Below are 16,546 nucleotides of genomic sequence, written 5' to 3'. Positions count from 1 at the left end.
GTTGGTTGGTTGGTTGGTTGGTTGGTTGGTTGGTTGGTTGGTTGGTTGGTTGGTTGGTTGGTTGGTTGGTTGGTTGGTTGGTTGGTTGGTTGGTTGGTTGGTTGGTTGGTTGGTTGGTTGGTTGGTTGGTTGGTTGGTTGGTTGGTTGGTTGGTTGGTTGGTTGGTTGGTTGGTTGGTTGGTTGGTTGGTTGGTTGGTTGGTTGGTTGGTTGGTTGGTTGGTTGGTTGGTTGGTTGGTTGGTTGGTTGGTTGGTTGGTTGGTTGGTTGGTTGGTTGGTTGGTTGGTTGGTTGGTTGGTTGGTTGGTTGGTTGGTTGGTTGGTTGGTTGGTTGGTTGGTTGGTTGGTTGGTTGGTTGGTTGGTTGGTTGGTTGGTTGGTTGGTTGGTTGGTTGGTTGGTTGGTTGGTTGGTTGGTTGGTTGGTTGGTTGGTTGGTTGGTTGGTTGGTTGGTTGGTTGGTTGGTTGGTTGGTTGGTTGGTTGGTTGGTTGGTTGGTTGGTTGGTTGGTTGGTTGGTTGGTTGGTTGGTTGGTTGGTTGGTTGGTTGGTTGGTTGGTTGGTTGGTTGGTTGGTTGGTTGGTTGGTTGGTTGGTTGGTTGGTTGGTTGGTTGGTTGGTTGGTTGGTTGGTTGGTTGGTTGGTTGGTTGGTTGGTTGGTTGGTTGGTTGGTTGGTTGGTTGGTTGGTTGGTTGGTTGGTTGGTTGGTTGGTTGGTTGGTTGGTTGGTTGGTTGGTTGGTTGGTTGGTTGGTTGGTTGGTTGGTTGGTTGGTTGGTTGGTTGGTTGGTTGGTTGGTTGGTTGGTTGGTTGGTTGGTTGGTTGGTTGGTTGGTTGGTTGGTTGGTTGGTTGGGTTTAACGTCCCAAAGCGACTCAGGCTATGAGAGACGCCGTAGTGGAGGACTCCGGAAATTTCGACCACCTGGGGTTCTTTAACGTGCACCGACATCGCACAGTACGCGGGCGCCTTGCTTTTCGCCTCCATCGAAAAGCGGCCGCCGAGGCCGGGATTCGATCCCGCATCCTTGGGAACAGTAGTCGAGCGCCGTAACCACTGCGCCACCCCGGCGGGGTCATTGTTAAACTAAGCCCCACTGAGCGTATGATGGTTTTGTACGTCATAGAATGGTGTGGTTGTGATATATTACAACCACGTTTATATTTTTACAGGTGAAACCTCCTATGCACACTAAGTCGATAGTGCCTTTAGACCTTTAACTGCTTCTGTCATAGTCATCGCCTTTATTTTTTATATTGAATGTATGCATTCTTTTCAATGTTCTCTTATCCGTCACTGCTTTAACTGCTCCGCCACAAAATGCCTGCGCTTTTAGTGCGTTTCGAGACCATACAAAACCCAGGGACAAAGCCGAGTAAGCAGTAAATGCCGAGTTCAGCAAAGACAGTAATGAGATGAAAATCGGATCCTCCGGTACTCATGGGTTCCGGGTCAGACACGCTGCTCGTAGGCAACGTTGGCCCTTTTGAACGGCGTGGTTAAACAGGCTTGGAGAGGAAAGAGATGTTGTAGCGGCGTGTGCCACAGATGTACACGGACTGCCAAGCAACCAAGAAATGCCTCTATTTCAACATGCAGTCACTTATATACACAGAGACACTGGTGCCTCTGACGGCCGATGATCACAAATTCGAACCAAAACCAAATATACAACATATTCTCTTCCTTATAAAAATAGCTACATGGGTTAATAATTTAGTAGTGATAGTACAGTTAGTGCTCGTTTACCGAATTATATTTACAGTAACGACAACGTGCTTGTCCTAGCACTTAATACAAAAATATATAGAAAATAAAACAAAAAATTAAGATACACTTCAAAAAATGCCCATATCTTTCAAACTCAGCAAATTCAACACCCGTGCGGAGAGTGACAGGTTCATATTCATAGCAGCAGCACAACGAGTCCATCTGCACTCAGTGTCCAAAGCGGTCTGGGGGTCGTCTGTTGCTTGGTGGCTGTACCTTACGCTTTAGTTGCCGATGCTTATGAGAACCCATTGGCGGCAGGCGAAGTTTCTTTCGGCGGACAGCAGGCCACTGCTAGCATAGGCGGCTGCTTAACAGCAGCCACAGCTGAAGTCCCGGTTTGCGCATCTGAAACGGGTCCGTCCATGGTAGGCGGTGAGCTGCTTTCCGTAGCGGTATGATTTGTACCATTCCTTTCACCCCACCCACAAAGAGATGCAGAAGCTCGTGGCATCCTCGACAATTTTGAAGCGTTCGACGTTTTTCATCACCAAGGTGAAACGACGATTGCCCCTGCTTTCTGATCACTTTTCTTGGGCTGCTAAAAGCGAAGTCACCTTTAAAGGCAGTTGTAGGTCTCCGCACCCGTACAAGGTCACCAACATCCACTCTGGTTTCCCTTGCGGCCCTGCGAGCGTCTGTGTAGAATTTACTGGATTGTTGCTTTTGCTTCACCCGCTCGCGTAGGCGAAGGAGCTCTCCACTAGGGTCAGACGAAAATATGGCTGACGGGTACCAAACCACATCAAGCCGAGTTCTTTGCAGACGTCCATGCAGGAGAAGTGCTGGGGCAACTGCAGTTGTGGCATGCGGCGTGCAACGGTAAACGCCCAAGTATTCTGTTACCGTTTGGCGTAAGGGACGCTGCTCGAGTGTAGCTACTTAAACAAAACTTCTAAAAGCTCTGCTAAACTGTTCTACTTGACCGTTTGCTTGGGGGTAGTATACGGACGAATGCCGCAGGAGGACGCCGCGATCCTGCAGAAAAGCTTGACACTCTCGAGATGAAACCTGTGGCCCGTTATCGCAACAATTTCTTCTGGGTAACCTTCACGTGCGAACACTGACACCAAGAAGCTTGTGACTGTCCATGTTGTAGCTTAGTTGCAAAAACATACCACGGGCCAGTTAGAAAAGTAGTCGACCAGTGTGATTACATATCGGCAATCGTGTGGCCCTCTCTCAAATGAGCCAACAATGTGCATTCCCAACTTTAGCAACGGTTCCATTGGTAAGGGGACCGGGTTCAATAGTGCAGCCGTAACCTTCGTGCTTTTGTCCGCTGCCTGGCATATACTACATGTTTGGATAGCTAGCTGGACTGGCCTGTTCATGGCTGACCACCAAAAGTGTTCTCGCAGACGTGCTTTCGTTCGTACAATTCCAGGGTGAGCCTCATGAGCAGCGGTGATTATCCCCGGTGTAAGTGATGTGGGAACCACAAGGCATTCGCCACGCAAAATCAAATTGTCCACCACTGAAAGTTCATCGCGAAGTTTGAAGAACGGTTGAAACTCACCCGGCAGAGATTTGTGCGCAGGCCACGCCGATTCGATGTAGGCCTTGATTTGTTGCAGTGTGCCGTCTTCCGACTGGGCCTGTTCAAACTCTTCTCTGGTAATGCAAGAAGATACAAGGGTAACTGATACAGTTTCGTCTGGTAAAGTCTCTTCTTCCAGAGGTGATGACGCAGGGAGACGAGAAAGCGCATGTGCTACTCGATTTTACGAACCCTTCCGGTACTTTTCTGTATAGATGTACTGCAGTAGGCGCTCCGCCCACTGTGCTATCCGCAAAGGACGCCTTCCTGGGCCTTGAGTAGAAAGCAATGCGACCAAGGCTTGGTGGTCAGTAATCAACGTGAAATTGTGTCCCCACAAGTAAACAATGCCACCTCTCGCACGCCCAAACACACGCAAGTGCTTCGCGTTTTTCTACTGAATATCTCCTCTCTGCGGATGAAAGCGCTCGAGAAGCAAAGGCGACAGTGTGCAGTTTCTCTCCATCCACCTGTTGGAAATCCGCTCCAAACCCACAGTCAGAAGCGTCAGTGAAAACAACGGGAAGGGATGCATCACACATCCGCAGGACTGTGCTGGGCGGAAGTGCCTCTTTGATCTTTCGAAAACTGAAGTCTACCTCGACAGACGAAACAAATGGTTGCCCTTTTCGAAGAAGAACACGCATCAGTTCAACCATATCGGCAAAGTTGGGAACGAACCTATAGTAGTATTCGACCAGTCCAAGGAACGATCGAAGGCTGGCTGCATCGGTGGGTGCCGGGGTATCCTTGATGGAAAAAACCTTTTCCTCCGGTGGAACAATAACACTTGGAGTGATCCTGCGACCCAAAAATGAAAGTTCCTCCGTATCGAAGATACGTCTTGTTCAACTTGTCATGCCTCTTCAATGCGTTTAAATACTGCTGCAAGGTTCTTTGTGCGCCTACCGGCCCCACCCGAAAGCCATAATATCATCTATATAGAAAAGCACGCCCTTACACCCTGGAGGATTTTGGACATCATACTTTGAAATGCAGAGGGCGCGGAAGCCAGCCCGAAACACACTCGTTTAAAACGAAAGAGGCCTTCGAGAGTTAGAAAGGCGGTCAAATCGCGACTCGCAGGGTGAAGCATGACCTGGTGGTAAGCGGATGCGAAGTCTAGCTGAGAACAATTTGTTGCCCCCACTAGACTATGGAATACCTCTTCTGTATGAGGAGGGGGAAACCTGCCTGCTACGACAGCTTTGTTTGCTTGTAGAAAGTCTACACAGAAGAGAATACCTCCCTCTTTCTTTTTAATGACCACAATGGGTGACACCCACTCAGATGCCTCCACCCTCTCTATCACGTCCATATTTTCCAACCGACGCAGCTCTTCAGAGACCAATGGTCGCAGTGAGAGCGGAAGGAGGCGAAGTTTTGATTGGAATGGCTACACTGTGGATCACGTTTTGACGGGCTGCACAAAACCTTTTGCGAGGCCAAGACCTGCATCAAAAAGAGATCCAAACTCTTCAGCTAATTCCTTTGGGAGGTTAATGTCCTGCGCGGCTTTTGCGGGTCAGAGCGCTGTTCCCTTCGAGAATTAGACGTTAGCGTCGTTTCAAGGCATTGAGGAGATCACCCATCAAACTGTACACTGAGTGCCTTGATGGCATCGATACTCAAGAGTGAGGTGCTTTGTTCTACAACATAGAAAAGAAGGCTTGTTGTTCCAGCTTTTGTACGTAACGTCAGCGAAGAAACAGCCACGAACCGGAATTGGCTGTTTTGAATGTCTAGTAATTAAACTGTTGGGGCAAAACGTATGTGGTCTTCAAAATGCTGCTTGAAAAGGCCCTGTGTAACAATGAAAACAGATGACCCAGAATCTACAAGGAAAGTTCTGTCCGTACGGCCAATCTAAACTAACATGAACTGCGGAGTGAGCGGCCGTCGTCACAGCCAGAATGCTCAAAACTTCCTCGCTAGAAGAATTTTGGCTGTCTACCTCGCGAGCCGGAACGGAGCCTCGTTTCTTGCAAACAGAGCGGAAGTGACCCATGGAACCGCAATGGTGACAATGCTCGCTTTTGGCTGGACAGCGAAACGACGCATTGTGCTGAAGTGAACCGAAGCGATAACAATGCGATTGGCGGCTCTGTGAATGCTTCGAGCTCTCGTCGGAATATAGGGTGCGTGTAGACGTATTTCTACAAGTATTTATACGTCCAACATCTTCAGAAGGAAATTCTTGCAGATCATTATATGCCTGCTCAAACTGCCTTGCCAGGAGTACCACTCTAGCGAACGAGAGAGACGATCCTTTAAGAAGAAAACGTTCGCGCAAGCTCCGAGACGAAATACGCGAAACGAACTGGTCACGCAGCGAATCTTCCTCAACAGGAACCAAGCATGTAGCAGAAAGCTCCGTAATGCAGTGATGTACTCATTCACTGATTCACCAACTTGTTGGACGCGCCTACTAAAACAATGCCGTTCGGCAAGAACATTGCTTGTTGCCGAAAAAGGAGCATGCAGAGCGGCCACTGCGATATTATACGATGATACTTCAAGCCTTGCGTCACATGTGCCCGATGCTTTATCAGTAGCAATTTGCTCACTGAGCTTGGCGTTGTCCAAAGACGGGAGGGTGTAAAATATGCGCTAACCTTCTACGCCGAGACTGAAGAAGTAGTGCCTTGCGACGATCCGGCATGCAGTCGCAAGCGCTCGAAGCAATCAGGTAGTTCTCGAAGATTCGGGACTATTGCGGCCACGCAACAGCAGGTCGACCAGGCGCGGACAGAAAGGGGGGCGGCGGCGCGAGTCCCAAAACACTCATGGCGCCAGGGAGCAAGCGGCGAAAGTCACGCCCCCCTTAATCATCCCATCCTCGTCGCCAAAGTTGTATCGGCGTGTGGCGCAGATGTACACGAACTGCCAAGCAACCAAGAAATCTCATTTATTTCAACATGCAGTCACTTATATACACAGACCGACACTGGTGCCTCTGGCGGCCGGTGATCACGAACTCGAACCTAAACCAAATATACAATAGAAACCCATTTTTATGTGAGATATATCCAGTGGTACATGTGCTATATCCAAAACATTTGCGGGCGGATGATATGTGATTCCATGCCTATAGGTAACATTGTTTTTGGTTACCCTATTAGGACATCCTTTCAATAGCCCTTAAACTTTATGGCGTTACTACCTTAAAGACAAAGCTTCTGTGTGAAGGTTCTACGAAATATTCGCTCAAGTTCGAGATGAATTGTCATGTTTCGGCCACACTGATATGCAGCCGCCTTGCATCAGCCGGGAGCCCTCTGAATACTGCACGGCGGACAACACAAGAACACTGCCAGTCTAGGCACACACAAGCGAGCTGGGAGTAAATAAAGAGCTTATCATCATCATCAAGCAACGCAGCGGCACTCAGTCGATCTCATCCCCCTCTTCGTAATATCCTCTCATAGTTCACTACAATTTCCCCTGGAGCGAAGAGGAGCCACCTTGGAAACGGCTCACATGCACAGTTTCGCCGCTGCGATAACGCATGTCCGAAGAGTGAGTAAGTCGCTTCACAATATAATTTACAGGGGAAGTTCGGTGGACGATGCGATAGGGGCCGGGCAACTCGGTTCGACATTTTGATGACAATCCTGGAGGGGTGCCAGGAACCTAGAGCCAAACGACCGATCCTTCAGTAAAAACGCGTAACGTCTGATCTTGAAGTAAAACTTGTTTCTGGGCTAGTTGGGTCATGATCGTACGGGAGAAAAGTAAGCGCAAAAAAAGACATGACAATGCGTTTTGCGACCTTGAGATTCCGATGTAAAACTCCGGGCCAGCTGGCGACATTCGTCCGCATGCTTTGCAAAGTCTGAAAGCGGAGTCCACTCAGAGGAGTCGGGACGATATGGTGAGATAGTGCCCATCATGGACGACGCCTCACGCCCATGAAGGAGGGAGAAAGGGCTAAATCCTGTGGTTGACTGCGTGGCGGTATTATATGCGTACGTCACGAAAGGAAGAACAGGGTCCCAGTTGGTCTGATCAGCGCCAATGTGCATCGCCAGCATAATTATTTTCCAGAGTACGATTGAAGCACTCAGTCAGCCCGTTAGTTTGAGGATGGTAGGCTGTAGTGGACCGATCTATGAATCGACATTCGGCCAGTAGAGCTTCAACGACATTGGAAAGGGAGGCGCGGCCTCTGTGACTCAGCAGCTCACGCGGCGCGTCGTGGCGATGAACAAAATGATGTAGCAACAACAGGGCAACTTCACGGGCAGTAGCGACGGTCTCGGCATACCGGGTGAGGCGGTCGATGTCGACGATAATCCAGCGGTTCCAATATACCGTGCAGGAAAATGGCCCATAAAGATCAACGCCAAAGTGACCATCGGTTATCCTCTCTTCGCACTAGATGTCCTGCCCATGTCCATTTCTTCTTAATTTCCACTAGAATGTCGGTAACTTGAGTTATTTCTCTGACCCACTCTGCACGCTTTCTATCTCTTAATGTTATCCCTACCATTTTTCGTTCCATAGCCCTCTGGGTTGTCCTCAACTTAAGTAGAACTCTCTTGGTTAGCCTCCACGTTTCAGCCCCATAGGTGAGTACAGGCAAGATGCAACTGTTGTATACTTTCCTCTTGAGCGATACCGGTAAGCTGCCAGTCATAATCTGCGAGTGCTTGCCAAATGCGCTCCATCCCAATCTTATTCTTCTTGTTATTTCCTTTTCACGATATGGTGTCTGTCTAATCGGGTGTGCAGATCCAGTGTCGATCATGTGATGGGTGCGGGAAGGAGAAATCGGTGGTGGCTGATCTCGAGCAAAGTCGAACACGTCCGCATGTTTCATAAGAACCTCCATCAATATTCGGCGGTCGTTGTTGGGTAGCGATTCAATTATCATAGACTGAAACTGGGAATCAGCATGATCGGGACGTCTAGTTGAACGAGCAACGCCGTCACTGAGCGCGGCGATGTGAATAGAAAGGCGTTCTTCAAAGTCGGCGAGTTTCAAACCACGCGACAATACGGCAGGTTCGTTGGTATGGTTGACAGTCCAAAGCGTGGCACGGCCCTCGTTCACTCGAACAACGCTGCGGGGCACCAACACACTCTTTTTGGCACCGGAAAGGGAAGCGGGTTCCACCAGAGCGTCGAAGGCATTGGGAACCGCACCCGAAGACACAACTGGGACGAAGATGGCGGACATCGCCGGAACGACAGTATCCTCGAAGAATGAAAACACTTGGACCACCCGCGGCGATTCTTCTATGAGGGCCGATCGAAGGCTGGGGCTTATTGATATCTCGCCACTGTTGAAGTCGAGAGTTGCGCCACACTGCTATAAAAAGTCAACTCCTAGAATAACGTTGTGCGTATCGAGGGAGCACCGTAAATTCAGTTCTAAACTCGTGTCCAGCCATTGCTACATTTACATAACAAATACCAAGCGGAACCAACGATTCTTCCCCTACACCTCGAAATATGACAGTTCTATCCCAACCAAACATAATTTTGCGGCCGAGGCGGTTCTTAAAATCTAAGCTCATCACGGAAACTGTAGCACCCGTAACCACTAAGGCCATAACACAAACACCATCCACGAACACTACCAAGCGGTTCTTCAGCATGACGACCGGTAGAGGAATTGGCAATATGGATGACCTGGCGACCGCACCTCCATCGGCCGCACCCGCTAGTTTCCCGGTGGCGCAGAAGAACGGCGGGGAGAAGGCGAACGTCGGGAGCGGCGGGCAGGAGGAGTCAGGCTGCGATCAGAAACTGGTGAGTCGTTGCGTGGTGGTACGTAGCGGTAGGAGCCCGAAGGAGGGGGATAGGTCGGGTCACGGACTTCTGGACTCACGGAAGAACGGCGATTTGTCCATTGGCGCTGGTAGCGTGGTGCCGGGCTCCGGTGACGGCAGAATCTGGATATGTGGCCAAGCATACCACAGCGGTAACAGACGGGCGGTTCACGAGCACGGTCAAAATAATAGTCCTCTGTAACAGGATCGAAGCGATCAGCAAAGTCCAGCCGCTGGGGCTGCTGCGTAGGAGGTGGCGCCCTGTAGTGGAAAAGAGCTAGGGGAGCAGGGCCATATGAATCGTTTCGGTGGTCACGGACGGGAGAAGGAGCGGTAGAACACCAAGAAGAGCACTGGATGGGAGCTGCCTGCAGGGAGCAGCTATCACAGGGGATTGCACTGCGGTTCACATCTTGATGGCGGGAGAGCTCATCACGGACAATTTGGCGAATCATGTCGGCCAAATGCGGAGGCTCATGTGAATGCTCGTGAGAATCCACGCCTGCAACAGTGGTCACGTTAAGCAGATGGCCGAATTTCGGGGTTATGCGACGCAGCATTAAAGTTTCGAACGTACGACAGTGCTTGATCACGGCCGCGGGAGAATATAAGTTTTCTTTTGTAATTAAAAAGTTATATACGTCCACCGCGATGCCCTTAAAGAGGTGGCCAACTCTGTCTTCGTCAGATGTGCTCGGATTCACCGCTTTGCAGAGTTTTAGGACCTCTTCTATGTACATTGTGCATGTTTCACCAGGCCCTTGGGCTCGCTGGAATAACGTCTGCTCAGCGCATTTCCGTTTTGCCGTGGTATCCCCGAAACAATTTCAAATCTCCTCTTCAAAACAATCCCAGCTCGTTAGGGACGCTTCATGGTTCTCAAACCAAGTCAGGGCTGTGGAGTCCAAGAAAAAAACACATTTGCCAGCATTAGAGTGGCATCCCAGCGATTGTACTTGCTCACCCACTGGTAATTGGTGAGCCACTCATCCACGTCTTCGCCAGCCTTGCCAGAAAAGGTTCACGGCTCACGGTAATGCTGCCATGCGGGTGCCGCTGGACCTGGCTGCCTTGCGTCGCCGTCTTGGATCATTGTGGTGGTCAAAGGGGGAAGCCCAGTGAGTCGCCGGCTTGAACGAGGTAGAGAAGAATCCGTGGTGATCGTTGCAGCACCTGCACCACACTGTTAAGGTTTATTTACAGAGTGATTCTGCACCTTACCCTGCTAACAGATGGTGAGCTTCCTCTTCTTTTTCCTCTATTCCGGAGAGCCTCTTTTTGCACTTCCTTCTCCTCTTCTGTGCGCCTGCCTGACAATATGAAGCTATGAAGCATCGAAGTTGCTTGAGCGAGACCGGTTTAGGAAACTCCGCCACTGCGCGCAGCTTGGCCGCATCAGAGCAAACACCTTGCTTAGAGAAGATGAGCCCCAAAATGGTCAACTCCTGAGCACCGAGGTGACGTTTCTTCAGATTCAATTGTGGGCCGGCGTCAGTAAGACAAACCAAAACTTACCGGAAGCGCTCTAGGTGAGTGGCGAAATCGGTGGAAAAGACAACAATGTCGTCCAAGTAGCAGAGGCAGATGTGCCACTTGAACTTCCTCAAGATGTTATCCGTCATCGTTACGAATGTGGCGGGCGCGTTGCACAGACCGAAGGATATCACAATAAATTCATAGACGCCATCCGGCGTCACAAATCGCTCTTCTCTGTCACAGGCGGCAATTGGCACTTGTCAGTAACCGGAACGTAAATCAAGAGACGAAAAGTGGCCTGCACCTCGGAGACAATCAAGAGCGTTGTCTATACGCGGAAGGGGGATAATTGTCCTTCTGAGTAATTTTGTTGAGGAGCCGGTAATCGATGCAAAAGCGAATGAAGCCATCTTTCTTCTTTATAAGTACCACTGGTACCACCACCGGGGCTTTGAGATGGACGGAATACACCACGTTGTAGCATGTCCTCAACTTTTTCACTGATTATGCGACGCTCTGCCGCTGGTACACAATAGAGTTGCTGTCGAAAAGGCGAGTTAGAGCCAGTCTGAATGTGATGCGCGACTGTGAAATTGCGGCCAAGAGGCGTGTGGGCGGCGTCGAAAGCGAATGAAAACGTCAGTAAAAGGGCCACAAGCTGCGTTCGGTATATAGAAGGAAGAGCGTCATCGATGGCGGTTCGGTAGAAGTCGTCTGGCAACGGATCAGACATCGGGTCGGACTGCAGGGCATCGATGTAGTTACTACGGTAGGTCTCAGAGGGGTCCAGGTCTGATAGAAGGTGGGCTGGTTGAATAGAACCGGGAGATTCATCACGTAGAACATTAAGCGGGCGCGAAGGCGACTTATAGATGAGTAGCTGCGTGAAGTCACTGTGAACATCGAGAACAGCAGACGACAGCGGCAGGTGCTTGCGGTGGATGAATGATGCAGACGGCGTAAATACAACTGTAACAGCTGACACGGCAGCCCACGAACGTGGCACAAGGGCACAAGCCTCTGGTGCTACGTCGACGTCTTCAGCGATGGTGAGCTTTTCAGGACACATTGAACGGTTGTCGTCGGGCAGTGTGTAACGGAGTGCAGAAAATTCCACTTCAGCTCGGGCACAACCGATCACGGCTTTATTTTTGGACAAGAAATCCCATCCGAAGATCACGTCGTGGCAACAAGACGACAAAACTATGAACTACATATTACACTACAAATTCCATTACTGCATTATCCATTATTCCCTGAGGCAATAACGACGTTATTAAAAAAAACTATGAACTCTACACTGTACAAAAGACCTTCAATGACGACACACGCTGTACATGCTGCTAAAGGTGCAATCCTCTCTTCACTGGCAGTGCGGAGCGACAAACCGTGCAATGACGTCGTAACTTTTCGTAATCATCGGCAGAGTCGCTCATGCATCACTGGCACTGTAGCACCCATATCGACCAGCGCATATACAGGCAGACCACCGATAGAGATCACTATAGCGTTCGTGGGCAAAATATGAGGCACTGAGCTTTTCGCAGAACACGCAGTTCTTGCCTCAGGAACTGCGGAGTTTAGTTTCCCTGGTTAGCAGGTAGTGGTCGCCGGCGCATTAGTAAACGTGACCGGCGACGGGGAGAAGGAGAATAATGGGTCGTATACGGACGCTGTTCTGTGGCGTACGGAGGCGAAGAGAAAGCAGAACGAAGCAGCGGTGGGGAGTAATCCAGAGACGCAGGCTCGGGAGGCGCGGCCATGCGACGCGGACACCGACGGGCAACATGTTCAGGGCAACCACAGTAGTAGCACATTGGGCGATTGTCCGAAGTACGCCAAGAGCGCAGAGTGGCAGGATGAAGCGGAGCCGTTTGAGGAAGCGGTGTTTAACGTGGGACTGGCTGCATGAGTGCACGTAACGGCTCATGCGGTGGCCGCGCAGCCACAGCTGCGTAATTTAAAGGGGCTGGAAAAAAAAGGTTGACAATACTGTACTGGTGCTCCGACGTATGTCAAACTAGCGACAGAAGGAGATTCAGGAAGCGTGGGAAGTGCTTCTGCAATTTGTTCGCGGATGACTTGCTGTAACTTTGGCACCAAAGAGTGGGAGCGTCAGGACGTTGGAGAACGAAGGATAGTTGACGGGCGACTTCTCGAACAAACTGCTTTATTTGTGGCAGCAAGGAGGACTGTTCTGCACCAGGTGTTAACGCTGCAAGAGGCTCCGGGTGTCAGAGCAAAGAACGAGTGAGGTTAAGGCGCTTGCGTAACTATCCAATGTTTTGGCATGTGTTGATAACGTCAACAACGGTTGCTGGATTTCTGGCCAGAAGCATCTGGAACGCGTCATCGTAAATGCCTTGTAATATGTGGTCAATCTTGGCGCGTTCTTTCATGAAAGCGTCCACGCGTAGATAAGTTGGAAGAGCACCGGATGCGATATTCGGAGGTCGTGGGTTCGGTCCCCACCATCGGCACGTTGTTTTTGCTTCTGCTTTCTGTTTATCTTTCCCCTTGACAGATTACATTACTAATTTATGTGATTACCGAAGTAAAAATTAAAAAAAAGGCGAAGTACAATCCCCAATGCTTTCCTTGGCCTCGCCGACTGTTGGCTTCTTTCCTTCATGTATTATAACGAGTACCCTCATTTCCCCTTCATTTATCTGCTTGTAGCCTACGGGGGTCTCGGTTCTGGCAGTCTTGAAGCCATAGGTAGCGTAGGAGGGTTCTAGCACAGCTTTCGCCCTCGTTCTTGATCACGTTCTACGTGACGCTAGCGGTAACACAGGAAGTTCCACGTCCGCCGCTATGGTTGAGGGTGGCGCTGGTGAACACTCTCAAGGTTCGTATACAGACAACATCAATACCCAAGAAAGTAGCAGGGGGGACAGCGGCCGATGTAGCTCAGTTGGAAGAGCACCGGACGCAATATTCGGAGGTCGTGGGTTCGGTCCCCACCATCGGCACGTTGTTTTTTCTTCTACTTTGTGTTTATATTTCCCCTAGACAGACTACATTACTAATTTATGTGATTACTGAAGTAAAAATTAAAAAAAAAGACAAAGTACAATCCCCAATGCTTTCCTTAGCTCCGCTGGCTGTTGGCTTCTTTCCTTTCCATATATATATATATATATATATATATATATATATATATATATATATATATATATATATATATATATATATATATATATAGGGAGGGGGTTGAAGTTCGAATGGGTCCGGTAGGGCATAGACTTAAAGTAGGTGACACACGGTAGAAAAAACAACACTTTTTTCCGACGTTTCGGCCGGGGTCCGGCCTTTGTCAAGGAATGTAGAAAAATTCTTTCTACATTCCTTGACAAAGGCCGGACCCCGGCCGAAACGTCGGAATAAAGTGTTGTTTTTTCTACCGTGTGTCACCTACTTTAAGTCTATATATGTATATATATATATATATATATATATATATATATATATATATATATATATATATATATATATATATATATATATATATATATATATATATATATATATATATATAAATGTATATATATATATATATATATATATATATATATATATATATATATATATATATATATATACATTTAATAGGTTTCAATGCGCCAGTTTACTGAATAAAGTTCGTTTTCAGCTTTTTTAGTCAACAGTTTCGGGAATGGTATTCTCTTCGTCAGGACAACTTTAACACATACATATATTGTAAAGTTGTCCATTCTCGGAACTAATAATTACTAATACATTGATACCATTTTTTTATTAAAGGGGGTTGATGATAAACTCACGCTGCCCTTCAACACATGTTCATTTTTCACTGCGGTGCCAGGCTCGCTTCTTCGTACTTATTTCACAATTCAAAAACAATTCGAAAATCAGAAAAGCAGAGTAACACTGACGCTCATAATTATTAGGCTATTACAAAGCAGGCAGCATCAATATTAGTCAGAAAATGTTTATATCTGTTCGGGAAAAGCTTATAAAAAGGCAGTAAGGAAGCAAGCCTTACCTATTGATGTGCTGTGTTCGTTATATATGCCTCTTGTTTCCAGCGGGGATATAGACATCCTGCGAGGGGAAAAGGAAAACGAGGTATATTCACGTTCTTGCATGCACTTTCTGTTTCAATCAGAAAGCAAACTAAAAGGCCAATACGAAACAATTGAACGTAAAAAAAGGAAATAAATCCAGGAATTAGATATCTCCTGATTTATTTCCTTTTGCTATGTTCATGTGTTTTAAATGGCAAGCTTATAACCTTAGTTTGCTTTCTACTGCAATTTTTACGAATACATTTATACAAAACGATTGCGGCTGGCCCGTGACACGTTATCTACTCATCTCACTTGCATCTGCATCTCTTCAAAAGAGCCCAATTTTAGTGTTCCTCTCGGATTTTCCTGTGTGTGGTTAGTCTGCAATTTCGTGCAGATGAACTATTAATGCTCTCCGCGCATTTGCACTCATTGGGCAGCATGAGCTGCTCACCACCAGAGTCATATCTAATGACTATAAAAATATTAGTAGATGCACTAGGAACCCTCAAGAAAGATAAGGTGAAAGCCTTTGGTGCTGCTTACATTCTATTGTTTTTTTTTGACACAACTGTTATTTTTTTATACACATTTCAAGAAAAGGTATTTACTCGTCTTGAAGTTGTCAGATACAAAAAGGGCTTAGCACCCGAAAATGCCACATCCCAAGACCCCACGTCCTATTGCCATCTATTCGACGCCCCCGTCAAAGCCCCACTCCTCCTACGAAGAGGGGGGGGGGGGGGGGGGGCATGTTTGTTTGTTTTTTTTCTTTTTGCTAGGGGTGCAGATGCCAAAGCGCCGCGAAGCGCCATGAAAGCAGACACGGTCACCGGGTTGCTGCCCCCTCCTCGGACGCAGAGTTCAGTTCGCGGCTATCTCACCGGGACGACCCCGCAGACGACACAGGGAAGGGCAGCGGTTTCTTCGTTACCGGATTCGAGGTCAACAGCTCCACACGGCGGCGACGGCGCGCGCTCGTGACGCCGCTTGTTCTTCGGATCTGCCGGCAGAAGGCTTGCAGCGGCGGTCGATTCTAAAGCCCCTTTATCGATGCGCCGTTCTGGCCTGCCAGACTTCCTCCTCCCCCGTCGTCGCCGTACGTCCACTACCTACACCGACCCTCTCCCTCGTATATCCTTCACCGAGGTACAGTCTCGCCCCCTACGCTGGTATCGAGATGGCAGACTCGCTAGACAAGGAGAAGGACGATGTTTCTCACGAGCTCGGCGGGGCATTTAGTATTAAAGGGTGACCAAATCTGTGCCTGACCCACGTCACCGCACGTAGCTTAATCAAAATACCGATTAAAGCACTGGCATTTTATTATCAGCTATCACTTGAAACGCATGTTTAATTGATGCCGGAGTTTCTTCCGCCTACAAAAAGAGTGTGTTCAGATAAGAACGGTAATCGAGGACCCTCGGCTATTTTTTGTTTGCAATGAAATTTTTTGATTTGGTGGGCAAATGTCTTGACACAAAGAAACAAACCTTAGTTTTGCAAGATCCGGCGTAGTTTTATAGGAAAAAAATTGTATATCGTTAGAGTTGGAAAAGGCCGTTTTTGCCATTTCAAAAATTGCGAGTTTGGAGACTTGCTCCTTTCGCACTAACTTTTAGTCATCTGTTACTTTTTACTCACTGAAGTTATGCAACTTTTGCTTTTACAAAAACTATTAGAAACTGTTACTTTTCTGGCAGTTGATTTAAAACAAAATTGTAAAGTTTGCTTCAAGTGTGACACGCTGCAGAAAAGTTCACATTCAACCTTACCTACTGGCATTATGACAAGTTTTTTGCACTAAATCTTTTTCTCTTTATTATGCGGGTTATGTCCTTAATTTCATGCAGAATTTGTAGCACTAGATTTTTAGGTTTGTTCCCCACAAGGCATCAAAATCGCCCGAAATTTCAAAACGGCAGAAAAAGAGCACCTTTGATT

General features: G+C 48.2%; 1 protein-coding gene and 1 non-coding gene across 2 annotated transcripts in view; one reads left to right on the top strand and one right to left on the bottom strand.

Annotated features, from left to right (window-relative positions):
• The window catches only part of LOC146174635 (neprilysin-1-like), a 244,341-nt gene that overhangs the window by 60,577 nt on the left and 167,218 nt on the right, over window positions 1-16,546 (bottom strand). Inside the window, exon 14 of the mRNA XM_084583822.1 lies at window positions 14,578-14,636. Coding sequence (XP_084439948.1) covers window positions 14,578-14,636 — 59 coding nt within the window. The remainder of the gene's footprint in view (window positions 1-14,577; window positions 14,637-16,546) is intronic.
• TRNAL-CAA (transfer RNA leucine (anticodon CAA)) lies at window positions 13,453-13,525 on the top strand. The gene has a single exon. It is a non-coding gene; the product is annotated as a tRNA-Leu (tRNA).

Source organism: Amblyomma maculatum, chromosome 11 (genome assembly GCF_055883805.1).
Source record: "Amblyomma maculatum isolate TAMU_Amacu chromosome 11, ASM5588380v1, whole genome shotgun sequence".
Classification (NCBI taxonomy): Eukaryota; Metazoa; Arthropoda; class Arachnida; order Ixodida; family Ixodidae; genus Amblyomma; species Amblyomma maculatum.
Note: the sequence above shows the minus strand (reverse complement) of the source record. Positions and strands in the feature narration are given on the sequence as shown.